The 16582-nt window shown below is 41.1% G+C and overlaps 1 protein-coding gene across 5 annotated transcripts in view; it reads right to left on the reverse strand.

Annotated features, from left to right (window-relative positions):
* Positions 1-7192: 7192 nt before the first annotated feature.
* The window catches only part of MBP (myelin basic protein), a 344303-nt gene continuing 334913 nt past the window's right edge, over positions 7193-16582 (reverse strand). For 4 of the 5 annotated variants that reach the window (XM_083518797.1, XM_083518796.1, XM_083518795.1 and 1 more), the window contains 3 exons: positions 14887-14916; positions 12458-12580; positions 7193-8956 (listed from right to left, as the gene is read on the reverse strand). In XM_083518797.1, coding sequence (XP_083374923.1) covers positions 8900-8956; positions 12458-12580; positions 14887-14916 — 210 coding nt within the window. In that variant the 3' untranslated portion in view covers positions 7193-8899. The remainder of the gene's footprint in view (positions 8957-12457; positions 12581-14886; positions 14917-16582) is intronic. The other variant, XM_083518794.1, reaches the window with a different exon arrangement.

Raw genomic sequence — 16582 nt, forward strand, 5'->3', positions numbered from 1 at the left:
CTTGGTTTTGTGTCTAATATGTTCTTTTTCAGAAGCTTTGAATGGGTGTTCCTATCAATTTGGTGGGGGGGAAATCTTAACTAGTGTGGCTGAACAAGAGAGCACTTGGTCTTGATTCTGTAGGCTTCTCATAGCTCAGATGAACCAGTATCACCACACCATCCTTAGTTGCAGTACAGTGGTACCTTGGTAGTCAAACTTAATCCATACCAGGAGTCCATTCGACTCCCGAAAACATTTGAAAACCAAGCCGCGTTGGATGTTTGGTTTCCGAAAAACATTTGCAAACTGGATCACTCACTTCCGGGTTTGTGGCGTTTGGGAGTCGATTTGTTTGGGAGCCAAGCCATTTGACTACCACTGTACCAGAGATATGTCCTTAGTGTTCCCCCAACGTCTGTTAAATCATTTCTTTCACAGTAGAACCTGTGTGTTAACATCAGTAATGTTACTTCTGTCGTTCAGAATATTTTCAAATCATGTATCTATATCTTCCTACATTACATAAAAATGTGAGGTCATCACACAGCCATGATATCAGAGTGTAGCCACCACTGGACGATTTTGCGGCCTCATCACAATCTCAGGTTTGCATAAAGTTAGGCCATTGGGTAGGGGAGCAAAAGATGGCACGTTTTAAACCAGGCTTCTTCAACCTTGGCCCTCCAGATGTTTTGAGACTACAGTTCCCATCATCCCTGACCACTGGTCCTGCTAGCTAAGCATCATGGGAGTTGTAGGCCCAAAAAATCTGGAGGGCCGAGGTTGAGGAAGCCTGTTTTAAACAACAGAGGTTTGAATAAAGCAAGGATGGAAGAACAGAGAGGAGCTGTGAGGGTATGGGGGGCCAATGAAGGAGTTGGGATATGGGGGGGATCCTTGAAGGACTAGTGGGGGTTGGGGCTTTGAGTGAGGTATAAAGAGAGGAGCAGAATGCTGGGCTAGAAGGGCTTTTGTTTTTATGAGTAGGGTGTAGATGAGCAGGGGCAATAGCCCCTGGTGGGTGTAACCAAGCTGTAATTGGGGCATGTACAACACTGGTAAGATTACTTCTCTTTAGAAAGGGTCACTGCTGGTGAATCAAGCTATCCCATTTCAAGGCACTTGTAGCCACTGAGATCATGTGTGCTTCCATCGACAGTGCTGTGTCTAGGAGAACCAGGCTGTAAATTTGATATTTCATGGAGAGTGCAACCCTATCCACAACCACTTACACTGACAATCAGATTTGCGGAGTTTGCTACCCACAGTAGATTATCTAGATTAGGTTTCAACTTATTTGCCTCATCTAACCCCAAAGTGGTTCCAAACACCTGTTTGGAGCTGGAATTAAAAATGTGAAAAAGAATGACATGCCAATGACACTTTAGTCCAAAAGGAACTTCTCGCAATGGTTTTTACATAAATGCTAAATGGCATGTGACACAAGATGGCATCCTGAGACACCCCAAAGGCTATGGGATGGAATAGTAATCTCCCATCATTTCTCTAGGATAAATACTTTACCAAGATGACCAAAGCCATTTTAGTTCTATGCCAAACTAGAAACTTGATTTGAAATGGATCCAAGTAAGCTATGTTACCAGAATTTACAGTTCACTACTTTCTCGAAGCTACCAGCATGAGTTTGACCAAACTGCGGGAAGCATTGGAAGACAGGAGTGCCTGGCGTGCTCTGGTCCATGGGGTCACGAAGAGTCGGACACGACTAAACAACAACAACACTTTCTCAGCTCAGTAGGAGGGAGGGATCCAGACATGGGTTTTGTCCACCTCCTACCGAGGAAAGGTAGGCTCCTGTGACCTAGACTTGAAGACTGGCCAGTAGTGCAGGCTCCACCCTAGTTCCTTTTCTGCCTTGCCCAGATCAGAGAAGCTTTCTTCTCTCACCATTCCAGCAAACTTTGAATACTCTTAGCTGAAGAGTACAAGATTCCTAAGGCCCTGGGAATATCTGTGTTCTGTTCCTCCTCTCTAAATTCAGAAGGCTTAACAGGTGAAACCGTTGCAGAGGATTGTGAAGTATCCGTACTGCCATCTTGAAGCAACAATCTTGCTGAAAACCAGGAAAAACAAATACCATTCACCCCCTTCATTTGTATAAAGGCCTAAAGTTTAGAAACTGGGTGGGATGGAGACACAATTGTCCCATTTTGATGCTACGCAGCAGAGAAAGCAACCCTAGTTAATAATAAAAATAATAATTTTATTATTTATATTCTGCCCATCTGGCTGGGTTTCCCTAACCACTCTGGGCAGCTTACAGAATATATAAAAGCTGAGGCTGCTGAACAGCCTCTGCTATGTTGGGGCCTGCATCCGGTAAGCCAGCCATGAGCTCAATTTGTGCAACCTTAGAAGTGCTTCAAATGGCAATTGCATTTTGTAATCTCGGTTCAGATTCCCTTAGCAATTAAGTTTTCTTAATCAGTCACACCAAACGCAATTTTGTTCACGAGCATATGAGTCTGTGCTCAAACTCATAATTCCTGGTGTTCTGCCTCAGTGCTGTACCATATTTGCTGATCTGAGTTTCTGCTAAATGAAAATGAGGCCAGAAGTGACATCTCAAAAGCAACTTGCTTCTCTACATTAATTCATCAGTTTAGGTCCCTCTTCAGTGGGCTGTTGAAAACAACTATATTTGTAGCTGAAGTCAATCAGGGCCCATGGGCTCACAGCCAAGTTATTATGCACCTGTTTTGCAGAGTTGCCTGTTAAATGTGCACAAAGTCCTTGCGATGGTACAGGCTCAATGGTGGTCTGTTGGAGCTTGTGGTAGTGCAAGGGAAACTGATTTGAGGAGACTGAGAAATTAAGCAATAGGCATTGAGTACGGACTGCTACAAACACTTCATTCTAAAGGAGCATTTCAGTTTGAAATGTTAGGATTATAAAAACCATTTCAAAACTGGCCTGTAGAAAGGACTTTATGAACTGAAAACAGAGTGTGCCTTTGCTAGCCATGAAAATGTTTCAATAAAAAAGCACACATACTTACAAAAGCAGCATGTAACAACAGTGGCGTAGCGTGGGGGGTGCAGGGGGGGCCAGCCGCACCGAGCGCAACATCTGGGGGTTAGGGTTAGGGGGCGCAAATCCATGGGTTAGGGGGCACAAATCCACGGGTTAGGGGCGCAAATTACTTGCCTTGCCCCGGGTGCTGACAACCCACGCTACGCCACTGTGTAACAAGAGACAAGTTCGAAAAGGTGCACACACAACAGGGGAGAGAGTCAGATTCTCAGAGAATGGTGGAAAGAGCTGTTCCCATTTTCTGGCTTCTACTGCTTTCAGCCTGTTTCATCTACCATTTTTCTTTTAGGAAATACGCTCCCATTAGTAAGCTTCCAGTCGTGTGCGGAATAGCTTGCTATTTGTTGAATGGTTCATTAAAATGGGGAAAGAAAGAAAGAAAGAAAGAAAGAAAGAGAAAGAAAGAAAAAGAAATCTGCAATAATCTTGCATTTTTCAAAAGGCAAGTTTTGGGTGAGCAGAACGAATGTTCACAACTACAGGGACATCCACATTGATGCTATTTAACTTATTCATTTGGGAGCTTTCAGATTATGCCTCTTTCCAGGAAGATCTCCATGCCAAACTCCATCCTGATTAAGAGAAATCCTCTGGGTTTTATGATGACTAGGGTTGTCAATCTTTATAAGGGTAGTATGCTGAAAAACGACAGCGCTCCTTCCTCAGCTATATGATTTGAAGCACACTTGAGCCCCAAACTTTGTTACTACCAAGAGAGCAGTTGAAATTGCTTCTTCACATACTGTTGAGCTCAATAAATAGTAAAGAACGTTTTACAGCTATGAGTATGCGTGTTTTTCAGCTAACCCTCTTCTCCTTCATCTCTGAGTAACCTCTGCATGTTTCCTCTTGAGAGGATAGCAGCTGCTCCTAAACTTCTAATGGTACTTCATCTGCTAAAGCTCTTCTCTGAAAATGCAGACTGCTGGGAAAACTCCTGTTAAGTCAGTAAAGAAACTTTATATTCCACCCTGAAGATTCTTTGTATGCCCCTGCCCCAGTAAACAGCTTTTAAAGCCTCTTTGGAGGTTTGTTTGTGGCGTTTTTCTGTCAGTCTTATACAATAAGTACTTTAATATTTCACCTCCGCCCCCACAAAGCTCTAAAAATGTCAAGGCAGAAATAAGAGAAATGTCCTAGTGGCCTCTTCTGCTTTTTAAAGTTATAAAATCGCTTCCTGGTAATTCTCTTCAAAAAAATGGGAGGTCACGAAATCTTTTCCCTTTTCTGATCTGGATTTGGACAGTGATACCTTGGATATAAAAGGCTTCTTGCATGAGAGGAAGTACCTTCCACTCATACAAAGGGCAGGCTCAATTTGCAATATCCTGTGCCACATCTTGCACCATTTGGGAAGGTTTCTTGACAACTAGAAAGCTTTTTTGGTGCCGTCGAAGGACGTGGCATGTGGGGCTGAGGCACAGGGCTGGGCCTTCTTGGTGGCAGCCCCACCATATGTGGAACCTCCCTTCTTAGAGAAATCTGGTTGTTCCCCATGTACATAACATTATGGCATAAATGAAGAATGCCTATATTTTGCCAGGCATTGGGTACATGATCGCATTGTCATTTAAGAATTGAACTTTTATAATTTGCCACCGTGTTTCAATTTTTATTTTATTTTTTTACAAAATATGTTAATTCTTTTATTATTGATGATGATGATGATGATGATGTTAGCCAGCCAGCCACCCTTGTAGGAGTACGTGTGAGATGTAACAACAAAAATAACTTATTTCATGAATGTAGAATTTTTATAGTACTCATAGATTATAGTACTCATAGATAATTTTCAGTGGGGTTAAAAGGACTGGTGTATGATGCTCAGTGACACAGATTGAGACCTGAGTTCAGGACAATGCCAGATCCTGGTTTTCTTTCAGGTTTTGTTTTAATACATTATTTTGCTTTATTGGTGTTTAATTCTTTGAGTTTGGGCCGCCAATGCTTTTCTTCCACCTCAGAATAAAATAGTGCAGCTATTTCCTAAGCATTCTTCAGTGTACAGCAAAGATTTACACTTCTTGTAGTTTTGAACACCTCAAAAACAAATTTAATGCTCAAGTGAACTCTGTAAGTTTTATTTTAGTTACTTTCCAGGCTTCTGGGACTTTAAATCATATTGGAACCCTCCCCCCCCCCCCAAAAAAAGAGGTGGTTTTTTTGGTTAATTTTGAAGAAGAATCAATCTGTGAGAACAAGACGATGGACTAGATGGGCCTTGGCCCTGGTCCCACAGGTCTGTTATATTCTTTTGCTGCAGAATTCGACACATTTCACAGTAAATCCTTATTCATCTCTGGAGTTAACTCTGCCAACTTCCAGAGCAGCAGTACCACATAGTGATGTCTGGTTGATATCTTTTACACCCATTAAAGGTCTGCTTTTGGTGGCTATACACTCTCTCCAACATGCCCAATTTCTCTCCCAAAGATCTTAGCCACTATTTATCTCATTTTATACCATTTCAGTGAAAGAAAGGATGTTATCTTGATTTCTTTGTGCACTGTTATCATGTTTCCACACTTGAATGCCTTTTAATTGAATTCACACCATGAGAAGGATGACACTTATAGTCCGTGGGAAAGATGTGTGCTTGTAGAACTCAATGCCCTTTAAGAAAAACAGTGTCCACAAATAGAATAATGTACTACTGTGAGCAGACATGAAGAATAATATGGGAAGTATATTTGTCAAGTTCCTTAGGTTACAGCACCTATACCAATTGGGCCATATGGATTCCAGCTTGATAGGGTTCAAAGTTGTTGCCCAATGACAGGGCATTCTGAGAGGCATTAAGCATCTCACATTGTATTAGTTTCTGCACAGGTATACTCTCTAGGTATGGTTAAGGGGCCTAGGTTCATGCCCCAGCCCTGTGCTCAACTTCATTGAGTGAATGTGTGACAGAAAGTTTGTGGGAAGCAGGAAGTGTTGAGATGACTGAGAGAGTGCACAATTAACCTGTGAAGAGAAAAATCAGATTAAACCAATCAGAGGCCAAGTAAGCAAGTGAAAACCAATGAGTTGGTCATCTAGTTTTCACTCAGGCACACATTTTATGAGTGTTGTGTGGCATATTGGTAAGAATGCTGGAGACCAGTGTTCAAATCCCCTCTCAGTCGTGAAGTGTTCAATGGGTGACCTTGGGCCAGTCACTCAGCCTATTCTACCTCAGTGGATGGTTGTGATGAAAAATAGGTTGGGAAGAACCTTGTAACCACCTTGAACTCCTTGGAGGAAAGGGTGGGATATAAATAAAGAAAAAAGTCTCTTGGTAGCTGTGGGGCTCGTTTAACTGAATAGTGTATACAAAAACAACAACAACCTCCTTTCCACATGAAAAATGAGCATGTCAAGGAGAAGGCAAGAAAAGAGCAATTCTCCCTAACTTCTTTTCCCCCATGTGAATTGTGTTTTTTCGTGTGGAATAGCATTCAGTTATGTAAGCATCCACCTGCAGTCTGCAGTGTTATACCGGTAATTCACACTGGTTTTATCACTTAAGTGAGAACTAGGCCATTTTGCAGGCCAAGTGGGCTTCAGGAGCTATAGGAGGTCCATTGTGAATAGAAGGCAAGAACTGATTAGTGCTTTCCTCTTGACATTTTTTTGAATTGTAGTCCTGGACTTTTCAGAGGGAGGCAGGACTTTTTTTCTTTTTGCCTGAGTTTGAGCACTTTGTTTAACGCCCCAGACTCTGGAAGGAAATGATGGTACAAGTGGCTTATACTGACATATACTGACAAATGTTGTTCACTATGTTTCATTTGATGGCTTCGACTTAACGGAGTGTACAGAATGTACAATCCAGTCCTAAACATATTACTTGACTCTACATGCTTTGCATTTAGAATATCTTTACTTTGAAAGAACTGTGTGCAGGATTGAAAATTTTCTTTTGAAGAGATGCAAAAATATAGATAAAAAAATAAATAAATCCACAGGAAGCAAAGACAGGAAGAAAATCATTTGGTGAAATGTGGATCTTTCATTTCCCTTCAAACACTTGGCAGAATGTTCTAAAAGATTAAGCATCACAATCAGACATAGTGTATGCTTGTGTGTAGCTTTGAAGCAGTTTGTCTGTCTAGTTTATTGGCTTGTGTGATTGACCTTAAAGTCCTAAACACTTAAAAAAATTAAATCCTCCAAATTTCATTAAAAGTTGAGTATTTTATTTCAATATTGGTGGTTGTTTTTTTCCAGGAGTTGTATCCATACACATTTAAGAACAATACACTTAAGTGAAACTCACTATTATGTTGTGGAATACACAACTGGATGAGGCTACACATAGAAAAATACACATAGCCAACAACATTTTGAAAGAAGATGTAATGTGTTCGTGTGTGCTTAACAATTTTGGTATTCTGTTTTGTTTGTTTCTGTGTGTTTCTACCCTCTCATCTTTCATTGCTGCATATTAAGAATGTTGCTTGAAACCTATGGTAGATTAGAGTGACCTATCGCTAACAACAAGAACAACAACAACATCCACTATATGTCAGTTGGCATTAACGTCGGTAACTCCTGATGTTCATTAGCTAAAGGCACGTGCCAACTTAGTCTTTAATATAGTGTCTACAACATATAAGCTCAAATAAAACATTGCATGAGTACAGGAAGGTCATTTAGAGACAGAATAAGTTGAATATTATAAAACAGTGCAATTCAGAAGAGCATTTTTCTTCACGTAGATGGGTAGACCCATTTCCACATGTTTATTCCTTAGTATATGTGTCAACAATTAGCACCTATTTCTAGCTCATTAGTTTTAATACCTACAATCTAACAGTGTAGTTTGCTCTGGTGCACTGCATGTTTAACTCTGCTGCACTAACACAACAGCTAGGAATGCTAACTTTAGATGTGCAGATACTATCTGAAACTTCCTCACCAAAGGGCTTTCTGTTATTTAGAAATTAGACTCTTTTTTTATTGTAGCTGCAAACGGACTTAGTTGCAGCAAGTGCCTGTGTAGAGCTGCAGGGACATTCATATGTCCAACTCTATGTTTTCCTTTGTTGGAATGACCCCTCATTTTCTGTTGTAACTAGTCTAATTCAAGTTTGAGATCCTCTTTTCTCTCTCCCAGCCACTCTTAATTTCTAATATGTTGGGTGTGATGAGCAATTGGTCATGCACTAGAAGGTGCATCATTCCTTATGGCCATAGCTCAATCTCATTGAAACAGTAACAACTGCCTTCTCCCACATTGCAACATACCTTGAACTCCCAGTAGAAGATACCTTTCTGTGACTGCCTAATCCAGTTAGAAAAAATCAAATACAAACTGTGAGAGAAAGGGGTACTGAAAAAATGAAATCATAATAATAAATCAAAACCAAATAATTAAAAAAAAATTGGATAAACAGTCCTTACAACTTCTGCACATTTTTATTATTATTATTTTCTTTGTTTACAGCAGAGATCTCAAAAGTCTGTTAATGGCAAGGTTAAGGTAGACAATTGTGTAGTATGTTGTTACTTAAAGTTTAGTGAAAAAGAAATCTGAAAGGGACTTAATGTTGTATGTGCTTAAAAAATTAAAGCCCTATATTCTTTGGAAACACCTTGAAGATGAATGAATAATATGGGGGGACTGTTACTTTCCCTAAAGTAATGCTGTTGACAGCAAGTAAAAGCTACTTTGAAAATTTGGGAGTTTGTTTTGTTTTGCATTTGTTCTTGGTCAGCATTTGCCAATAATTTTTTGTGTACTTCTACTGCATGCACAACTCAGTGACATTAACAAATAGATTGTGTTTCTATCTAGGGAATTCTGCAGTTTGTTATTAAACCTTCAAGGCATCTATGTTATAAAGCAGAGAGTGTAGCCCTTTGGTAACATCTGAGAGCTTCAGCGCCTAGCAATGGGAGAGCCAGACCGGGAGCCAGGTCGGGAACCAGATCCTCCCTTTGGAAAGAAAAACAACAACAAAGAATTGGATTAAAATGAATCTACTGCTCAGATCTACAGTATAAGAGTGCTAAATGCAATTCCATCCAGACTCTGGTACAAATTAGTACAGACTGGTTCCACCAACCGCAGGGAAATCTCTCACGCATAGCTGCTGAAATGGAGGGTACATATTTGATTTTGTTCAAGGTTTCTTTACTACTTTGATCTTTGAAAGTGTTGCAATTTCAAATATAGTTTGCCTTCGGGGAATTCTATTTTTACAATCAAATTTCAAAGTATGATGAGTTCATTCTAATTAAATTTCAGGTAACAAAACTTGATACTATCTTCTGTAACAAATTCCTCGATCAATGGGCTCTAGTCACTAAATATTAATTCTAAAGAATTGGGTGCTATCAGTGTTGCTGGATAGGTCAGAGAAACCAAGGCCACTGAAACTAAACAAAGCTACATTGGGCTGACAGTCTCATTGAGCTCTGCCCTTCCAGCTTATGGCATGCTCTCCCCAGAGAGAACCACATGGCTCCGTCCTTGTCATCATTTTCGTGCCAGGGGAAAAAAAGCTCCTCCACCCATACCAGGCACTTGGGCAGCACCAATGAGCTGCACAACTACATGGCCAAGGAAGCCTGCAAAGCAAATTTGACTATGCCATTCATTTTGTTTTGATCTGGGATATTTAAGGTTAGCAGATCCAAAGAACCCCACGTTCATTTTTCTGAAGGTTCTACTAAATCAGCAAACACAAGACAGAAGACCAGGGATTTATAGTGAGATAGTTATAACCACCATGAACCTCTTTAGGATTCTCCAGGCACCAGGTTGTTGGACTTCAGAATCTCTAGTAATAATGATGCTTTCTTCAGAGTACCCCAGGTCTACTGTTAGACCTCCTCTCACCGTTTTCCCAACACATGTTTGTCATTCCTCGTAGGATTTTGCTAGATGGTTTTTAGTGCTTTCTAATGGTGGTTCTATTATTACTTTTTGATGATAAAGCCAGCAATATTTCCCTGATCGTTTGTAATTGCAACTGCTACTGAGCCACATCATTGCTTAGTTTCATCAATCAAAATAGTTGGAGCATTGTAATTATGTTTAATTGACAATTAATTATGCCCTATTAAGCACTTATTTCTGTTTTATTGCAGACATTTTAAATCCATTACTTCCCACAGAAACCTGCCTTTAATTAGATCTGTTTTAAGGAGCCACACTTTAAAGAAATATTGGATAACATATAAATAATGAGGACCATTTTATAGCAAATTATTACATACTGGATAACAAACTTCCATTTTTGCAGATGGTTAAAATAAGGGGCAATTCCTGCTTATGGAAACATGGGGTGAAATCACAACATCTACTAGGAGAGAATGAAGGTCTAATCTAATGGCCAACTCTAATGGCTTATAAACTTTATTGTCAAGTCCAATGGCTTACAAATTAAAACTTGGCATTTATAAATATTGTATATATCTGCAAATAACACAGAAGCTGCATGAAAAGAAAATTTCACCAATAATAGCTAATTCTGGAAACAGAGAAAAGGACATAAGACAGTGGATGGTAATAAATAGGAATAGGGATGGGCAGTTCTACCAACACACAAAATAGCAAGATCTGTTGGTCAATTGGGGAAAAAAGCCATTAACTTTTTACTATAACTGCTGGTTCACTTTAACTCAATGCATATTAAATGACTTTCTTTGCAACAAACGCGGGTGGCGCTGTGGGTAAAACCTCAGTGCCTAGGACTTGCCGATCGTATGGTCGGTGGTTCGAATCCCCGTGGCGGGGTGAGCTCCTGTCTTTCGGTCCCAGCTCCTGCCCACCTAGCAGTTTGAAAGCACCCCTAAGTGCAAGTAGATAAATAGGTACCGCTTTATAAGTGGGAAGGTAAACGGCATTTCCGTGTGCTGCACTGGTGCCGGCTCACCAGAGCAGCTTCGTCACGCTGGCCACGTGACCCGGAAGTGTCTCCGGACAGCGCTGGCTCCCGGCCTCTTAAGTGAGATGAGTGCACAACCCTAGAGTCGGACACGACTGGCCCGTACGGGCAGGGGTACCTTTACCTTTACCTTGCAACAAACACATTTCCCCCTTATTTCTTGTAACCTTAGAATAATTTCTGTTTACATTCAGAGGTATAAAACATTATGTTCTTCCTTCCTCTTTTTGTCTATTTGCTTCATTATCATGCAATATAAATTCTCCACAGGGTCTCTGTTGTCACACAGAGCCTCCGCCAGAGAACTACATTTACAGGTAAGCAGCCTGTTCAGTCTTGATAAGGAAAATGTTTCAGGTGAAAATCCAACTGTCTTGTGTGCTAATAAACCTTGAAAAGCTTTTGCAGTGCAACAGTGTAGCTTGAAGCATCACACTAGATAAACTGGATGAAGATACACTAGGCTACAGTGTCAGGGACTACTACTCTCTCCAGTTGTACCAGTTATGGAGGTACCAAGCCTAGCAGTACACAACTAGGAAAGTCTAGACTAGAGGTAACACTCTTCCACAAATAGTTCTGGGGGCCTATTTTGATGCAAACTGTTAGCATAACGGAGCAGTTAACCTCACACATATTGAATCGTATACTTTCTCTTTCATCTGAATAACTCTGAAGTTTATACAATTTAGCCAGAGTGCTTCATCTTTATGACTTGATGCCAATCAAATTTATATGACTAGCAGTTCCATTGGGTGGGATCTATTATAAGTTAGGGGAACGTGGCTGAATTGGTTTCCAGTGAAACCAATGGAACGAGTTAGCCATAATGTAATTTAAGGCCCATTGATTTCAGCTAATTTAGGCCCCATCTGCTTTAAACTGCTTTAAACTGTCATGGCTTCTCCCAAAGAATCCTGGGAACTGTAGTTTATCAAGGGTGTTGAGAGTTGTCAGGAGATCACTATCCCCCTCAGAGAATTCCCTGGGAAGAAGTATTGATTGGTAAACTACTCTGTAAACTGTAACAGGAAAGACTTCTTATGGAAGCATTTGAAACAAAGTACTGATGGTGCTTACTTAATATTTACAAGCAAGGCATTGCACAACCTAGGTGCAGACATGCTCAATGCCCTATTTCTTGCAGAAGAAAAGCAGATATAATGTGGCACCCTTCCGTATGCCTCCTCAGGTGAAACATAAAGCTGAACCAGGTGTTTCTATTGCTCACTTGGCTCTAGGCTTCGGAGGCCTCATCACCTGGGTTATAACTGAAGTGTATAAGTTACAGTTGAGAGCTTTGCCTCAGCAAAGAGAATGCTGGAATTTATTATCAGAAGTCCACACTGGATGGTCTTCCAAACCTACCATTCTTCTTTTTCACAAGCAGTGTTCCTGATTTCCAAGACAGTTGCTATGATAAATCTATGGTAAAACTATATATCCAATGAATGCAATAATCAGCTGTTCCTAGTTTTCCCCTTCCTCTCACATTTTGCACCTACTCTTTTAAAAATATGTATATATATTATATTTTACTTTACCAGTCTAAAGAGTCTAGACAGTGTGCCCTGGCCATCATAGTGGTATCCCTTGTGTCCCTTGTGAGCATATTTATGCTCATAGAATCTTCCACTTCCATATCCAGGCCTGTGAGTTTCACCACCCTGCAAAGAAAAGGAAATTGCAAATACAGTACTTTGTTTTGTCATTGACATATATTACAATAGCTTAGGAAGACTGGGAGCAGAAGGCTATTACATTAGCTAAGCTCATGAAAGGATAAGAGACAGGTAGGATAGTGCTCTCCCCGAAATAACCGGTGATGAAAGAAAATACCTCAATTGCTGGCAATGAAATAGATATTTAGAAGGGAGTAAAATGTATATACGGGAAGCTAAAGGCAAATCCAATATCTTTTACATGTTGGCTAGCATTTAAATGAATCTTACTGCAGTCTTTGGCGCACATTGTTTGGGAATTGCCTGAGGTGATAATAATCCCTAATGACTAATAATGTGGTAACTGATGTAAACTGCTTAACACAGCCAGGCTGTCAAGTGATAACAGCTGCCATCAAGTAAATGTGGAAGAAGGTACTATGAAAATAAATGTGTTTCGTCTTTCATTCATCTAGCCCCTTTAAAAAGTCCCCCCCACCTCTGAATATTAATGGGGTGGGGGTAGGGTGAAGGTATATTGTGAAGGAAGTACTTACACATTACCGATGTCCATTTTTTTGGAAAAGCATTGTTAAAAATGAGGAAAGCTTGTTAAAGTAATTGCACACATGTCTGATGAAAACTGGTCGTTCAAGGAGGAATTTTCAACTAGCATTCTGCTCAGCAACCGCAAAGCAGTACTTTAATTTAAAAGCTTTCCCCTGCCAGGATTGGTATGCAACATCCAAAGTCGGGCAAACAACTCTTCAAACACACTGCAATGCAAGTCAAGTCTGCCATGTCTTTTTTGAAAATGGTAAACTGTTCTAATTAGTCTTGTACACAGCAACCAGTTTAAAGGATAAAATACTAGCACAGTGCCTCCACACGCTTGGCCACTTCCTGAGGTTGCCAGACCTTTCCTGCCGCCTCCTAGTAAGAGCTTAGGCCATTCAAACATTTCACTAAAACTTTACAGCAGCTGGTAATGACCTTTTTTGGCCTAGCAAAATGTCCAGTGGATGATGGAAACATTTCTAAGCAACCTGGCATAACATAATTTTGTAATTTTAAAGCAAAAATGTAACTAGTTCTAGTAGCGTTTGATAATTGTGGCTTCTAATTAATTCTAAGTAAAACCTTTTGTTCTGAACTCAGGTGTCTAAAGGAACAAAATGAGTTTACAGCAGATGGATTGGGGGAGAGAACTATATGAAGAGGTCTTCCTGCTAAAGAACATTAGCTTTTCAGGACAACAGACTTTTTAGCAGAATAAGCTCTTTGGTATTTGACGGCATAACCTTTGTTGGAAAACTGTTGGAGGTTTAACTTAACACACAAACACTATGCACTCTTAACATACAAAGCATTTAACGACACATAATCTCTCTCTCTCTCTCTCTCTCTCTCTCTCTCTCTCTCACACACACACACACACACACACACACACACACAGTGCTCCCTTCCCTCTCCTGTTCAGCTAACCCTCTCCAGGATGGGAATGAAAATGGCACCTTTCCTACTCCTCAGTCTAATAGTTAATTTATTCTAGTGGTGTTCTGCATAGTGGTAATGAATATAATTTTGCCTACAATGAAGAACGAACGTTATCATGTCTTCCTCATCATTTTCTTTTTGAAAATATAACTGCTGGGGAACTGGAACAGGCTCCCACAATAGGTAGTGGACCCTCCTTCCTAGGAGATTTTAAAACAGAAGTTGGATGGCCATCTGTCCTGGATGCTTTAGCTGAGATTCCTGCATTGCAGGGGGTTGGGCTAGATGACCCTTGGGTCCCTTCCAACTCTTTGATTCTACAAGTGTCAGTAAATGATATTGTAACTCCCATCAAATAACGGGATGCAAAAGGTATACCCTGCATCTGTTCTTGACTATATTCATGATCCCAAACAAAAATGGAGTTGTGTCCAATTCATTATTTCAAGCTATCTTTTCTTTTTACCTCCCCGCTGGCACTCCACAGACACACAGAGATCAGTAGAACCTTTAAATTGCCTTAAAGGGAAGAGGTTTGCCATGCAGTGCAGTTTGGCTCCGTGCTCAGGCAAAAATAATTTAAATTGTATTGCAAGCTTGAAAGGCTTCTGGATAAAAGCAAGCAACAAAACCATGGGCATAAAGGAACGGATTGGGAGCCAGGAGGAGCAAAGCAGACAAGCCACAGTCAAAAACATGAATGTGAAGATTCTGCAGGAGCTAGGAAGGCAAAACAGAAAAAAACAAAACAGATGCTATTTGCACTTTTGGGGCGAAGCAAAATGGCTGCACAAGAAAGCATGTTCATCACCTACCCAGCTAAATCTGGAAAAGGATGATCTCCCCTGCGCATACAAGAAACAGAAACAGTGACATGGTGACCACCATGGGGCAAAAAGACACTGAAGACACTATACAAGAGAAGTATAATCAGTGAAGGAGGGTTTGTCTATTAACGAGGATCAAACTGAATGAGGATCAAGCTATACTTGGGTTGTAGTAATCGAGTGTTTAAAGGAGTTTAAAACCCAAGTGGTTGTGTGGAACATATTAGACTCAAGTGACCCTCCATTGTAAAGTACATGCTATTCATCCATGCTCCTACAGGTTCAGTCTTGGATAGTTCTGGTGCCAGCATTTGGAAAGGCCTTTGGCTGAGAGCTGCTTTGATATCAGCTTTCCAGTCAAGATCTAACAGTGCTGCTCTAGATGCACCAGTCATCTGGCATAATGTGCTGGAATAAGAGGGATTGATTAGGATGTTCGGATCATTTCAGATTTAGCAATGTCCCTTAAAATAAGGCATAACTGACAATTGCCCATTCAAATTGCCTTATCAGGCGCTGGGAACAATCTGGAGGATTTGCCTCATTCCCCAGTATGTGTAACGTAACCTAGTTAGATCCCTTGTCCTACATTTCCAGCGATCCTTTTGCAAGGGGCACATGTGTTCAAATGTGCTCAGCATTCCTTCTAAGGCTGGGCAATAAGCTACTATGGCAAGTGGGGAAGTAAAGGGTTGGGAAGAAGCACCAAGGTCTTCTTGCAGTTCAGATTAGGGTGTGCTTAGATGTACTGTGAGGTCAACCTTAAGAGAAGGGTAGATACTTGGGAGAAAGGAAAGTGGCTTTGGAGATACAACACCAGCCTGGGGTCACAAAGAAAGATGGGAGAACCACTAAAGGGTATGAGTGTTGATGGAGAGACTGTACTGAGAGGAGGTGGCATTGGAACAGCTGTGGCCTCTCAAAGATGACCTTGAGAAGAGTGGGGCCTGCAATCCTTGTTTCAGCCTTGAATGAAGAAAAACAACCATATCTCTGTTATAAGCTGTTTCATGCTTGTTGTCTGAGTCCAGAGTAAGCCCCAATGGGGAACTGAGGGTCCACTGAACCAACATGGAAGGACCATCACAGGGAAGGGTCAGAGCTCAGAGATAAAGCATCTGCTCAGCATGCAGATAGTCCCTAGCCCATCCCAGCATCTCCAGGTGGGTGTGGGAGAGACCATGACTGAAATGCAGGCAAGACAGTTAGCACAGCCAATGCAGGTGCACAATGGTCTGACTCAGTGGAAGGCAAATCAATATGTTCCTAATCAGATGCATGGCTCCTTTAAGACAGCAACATACATGCATTATGTGCTGTTTACATTACATAGCAGCATTCTGGGATAAATCATTCTATATACCGTATTTTCCCCTATATAAGATGCCCCCATGTATAAAACGACCCCTATTTTTTTTTAACCACAAATTAAGTTGCTTAGCTTTTTGGGGTGGGGGAGATCACTTCCGCCAATCGCTCACCCACCTGCCCGCCACTGCCAATTGCACACCTCATCGCAGCCAGCAAACGTGTGCCCGCTCGCCGCCACCAACAGCCCACCCGCCCACTTGCTGCAGCCGCCAGTCGTCTGCCCAATTGCCGCAGCCGCAGCCAATCGCCAGCAGACATGCCGCAGCCACCAATCACCCGCCCAATAGCCACTGCTAATCTCCTGCTTGCTGCT

The sequence above is a fragment of the Podarcis liolepis genome (assembly GCF_965112155.1).
Source record: "Podarcis liolepis genome assembly, chromosome: 8".
Taxonomy (NCBI): domain Eukaryota; kingdom Metazoa; phylum Chordata; class Lepidosauria; order Squamata; family Lacertidae; genus Podarcis; species Podarcis liolepis.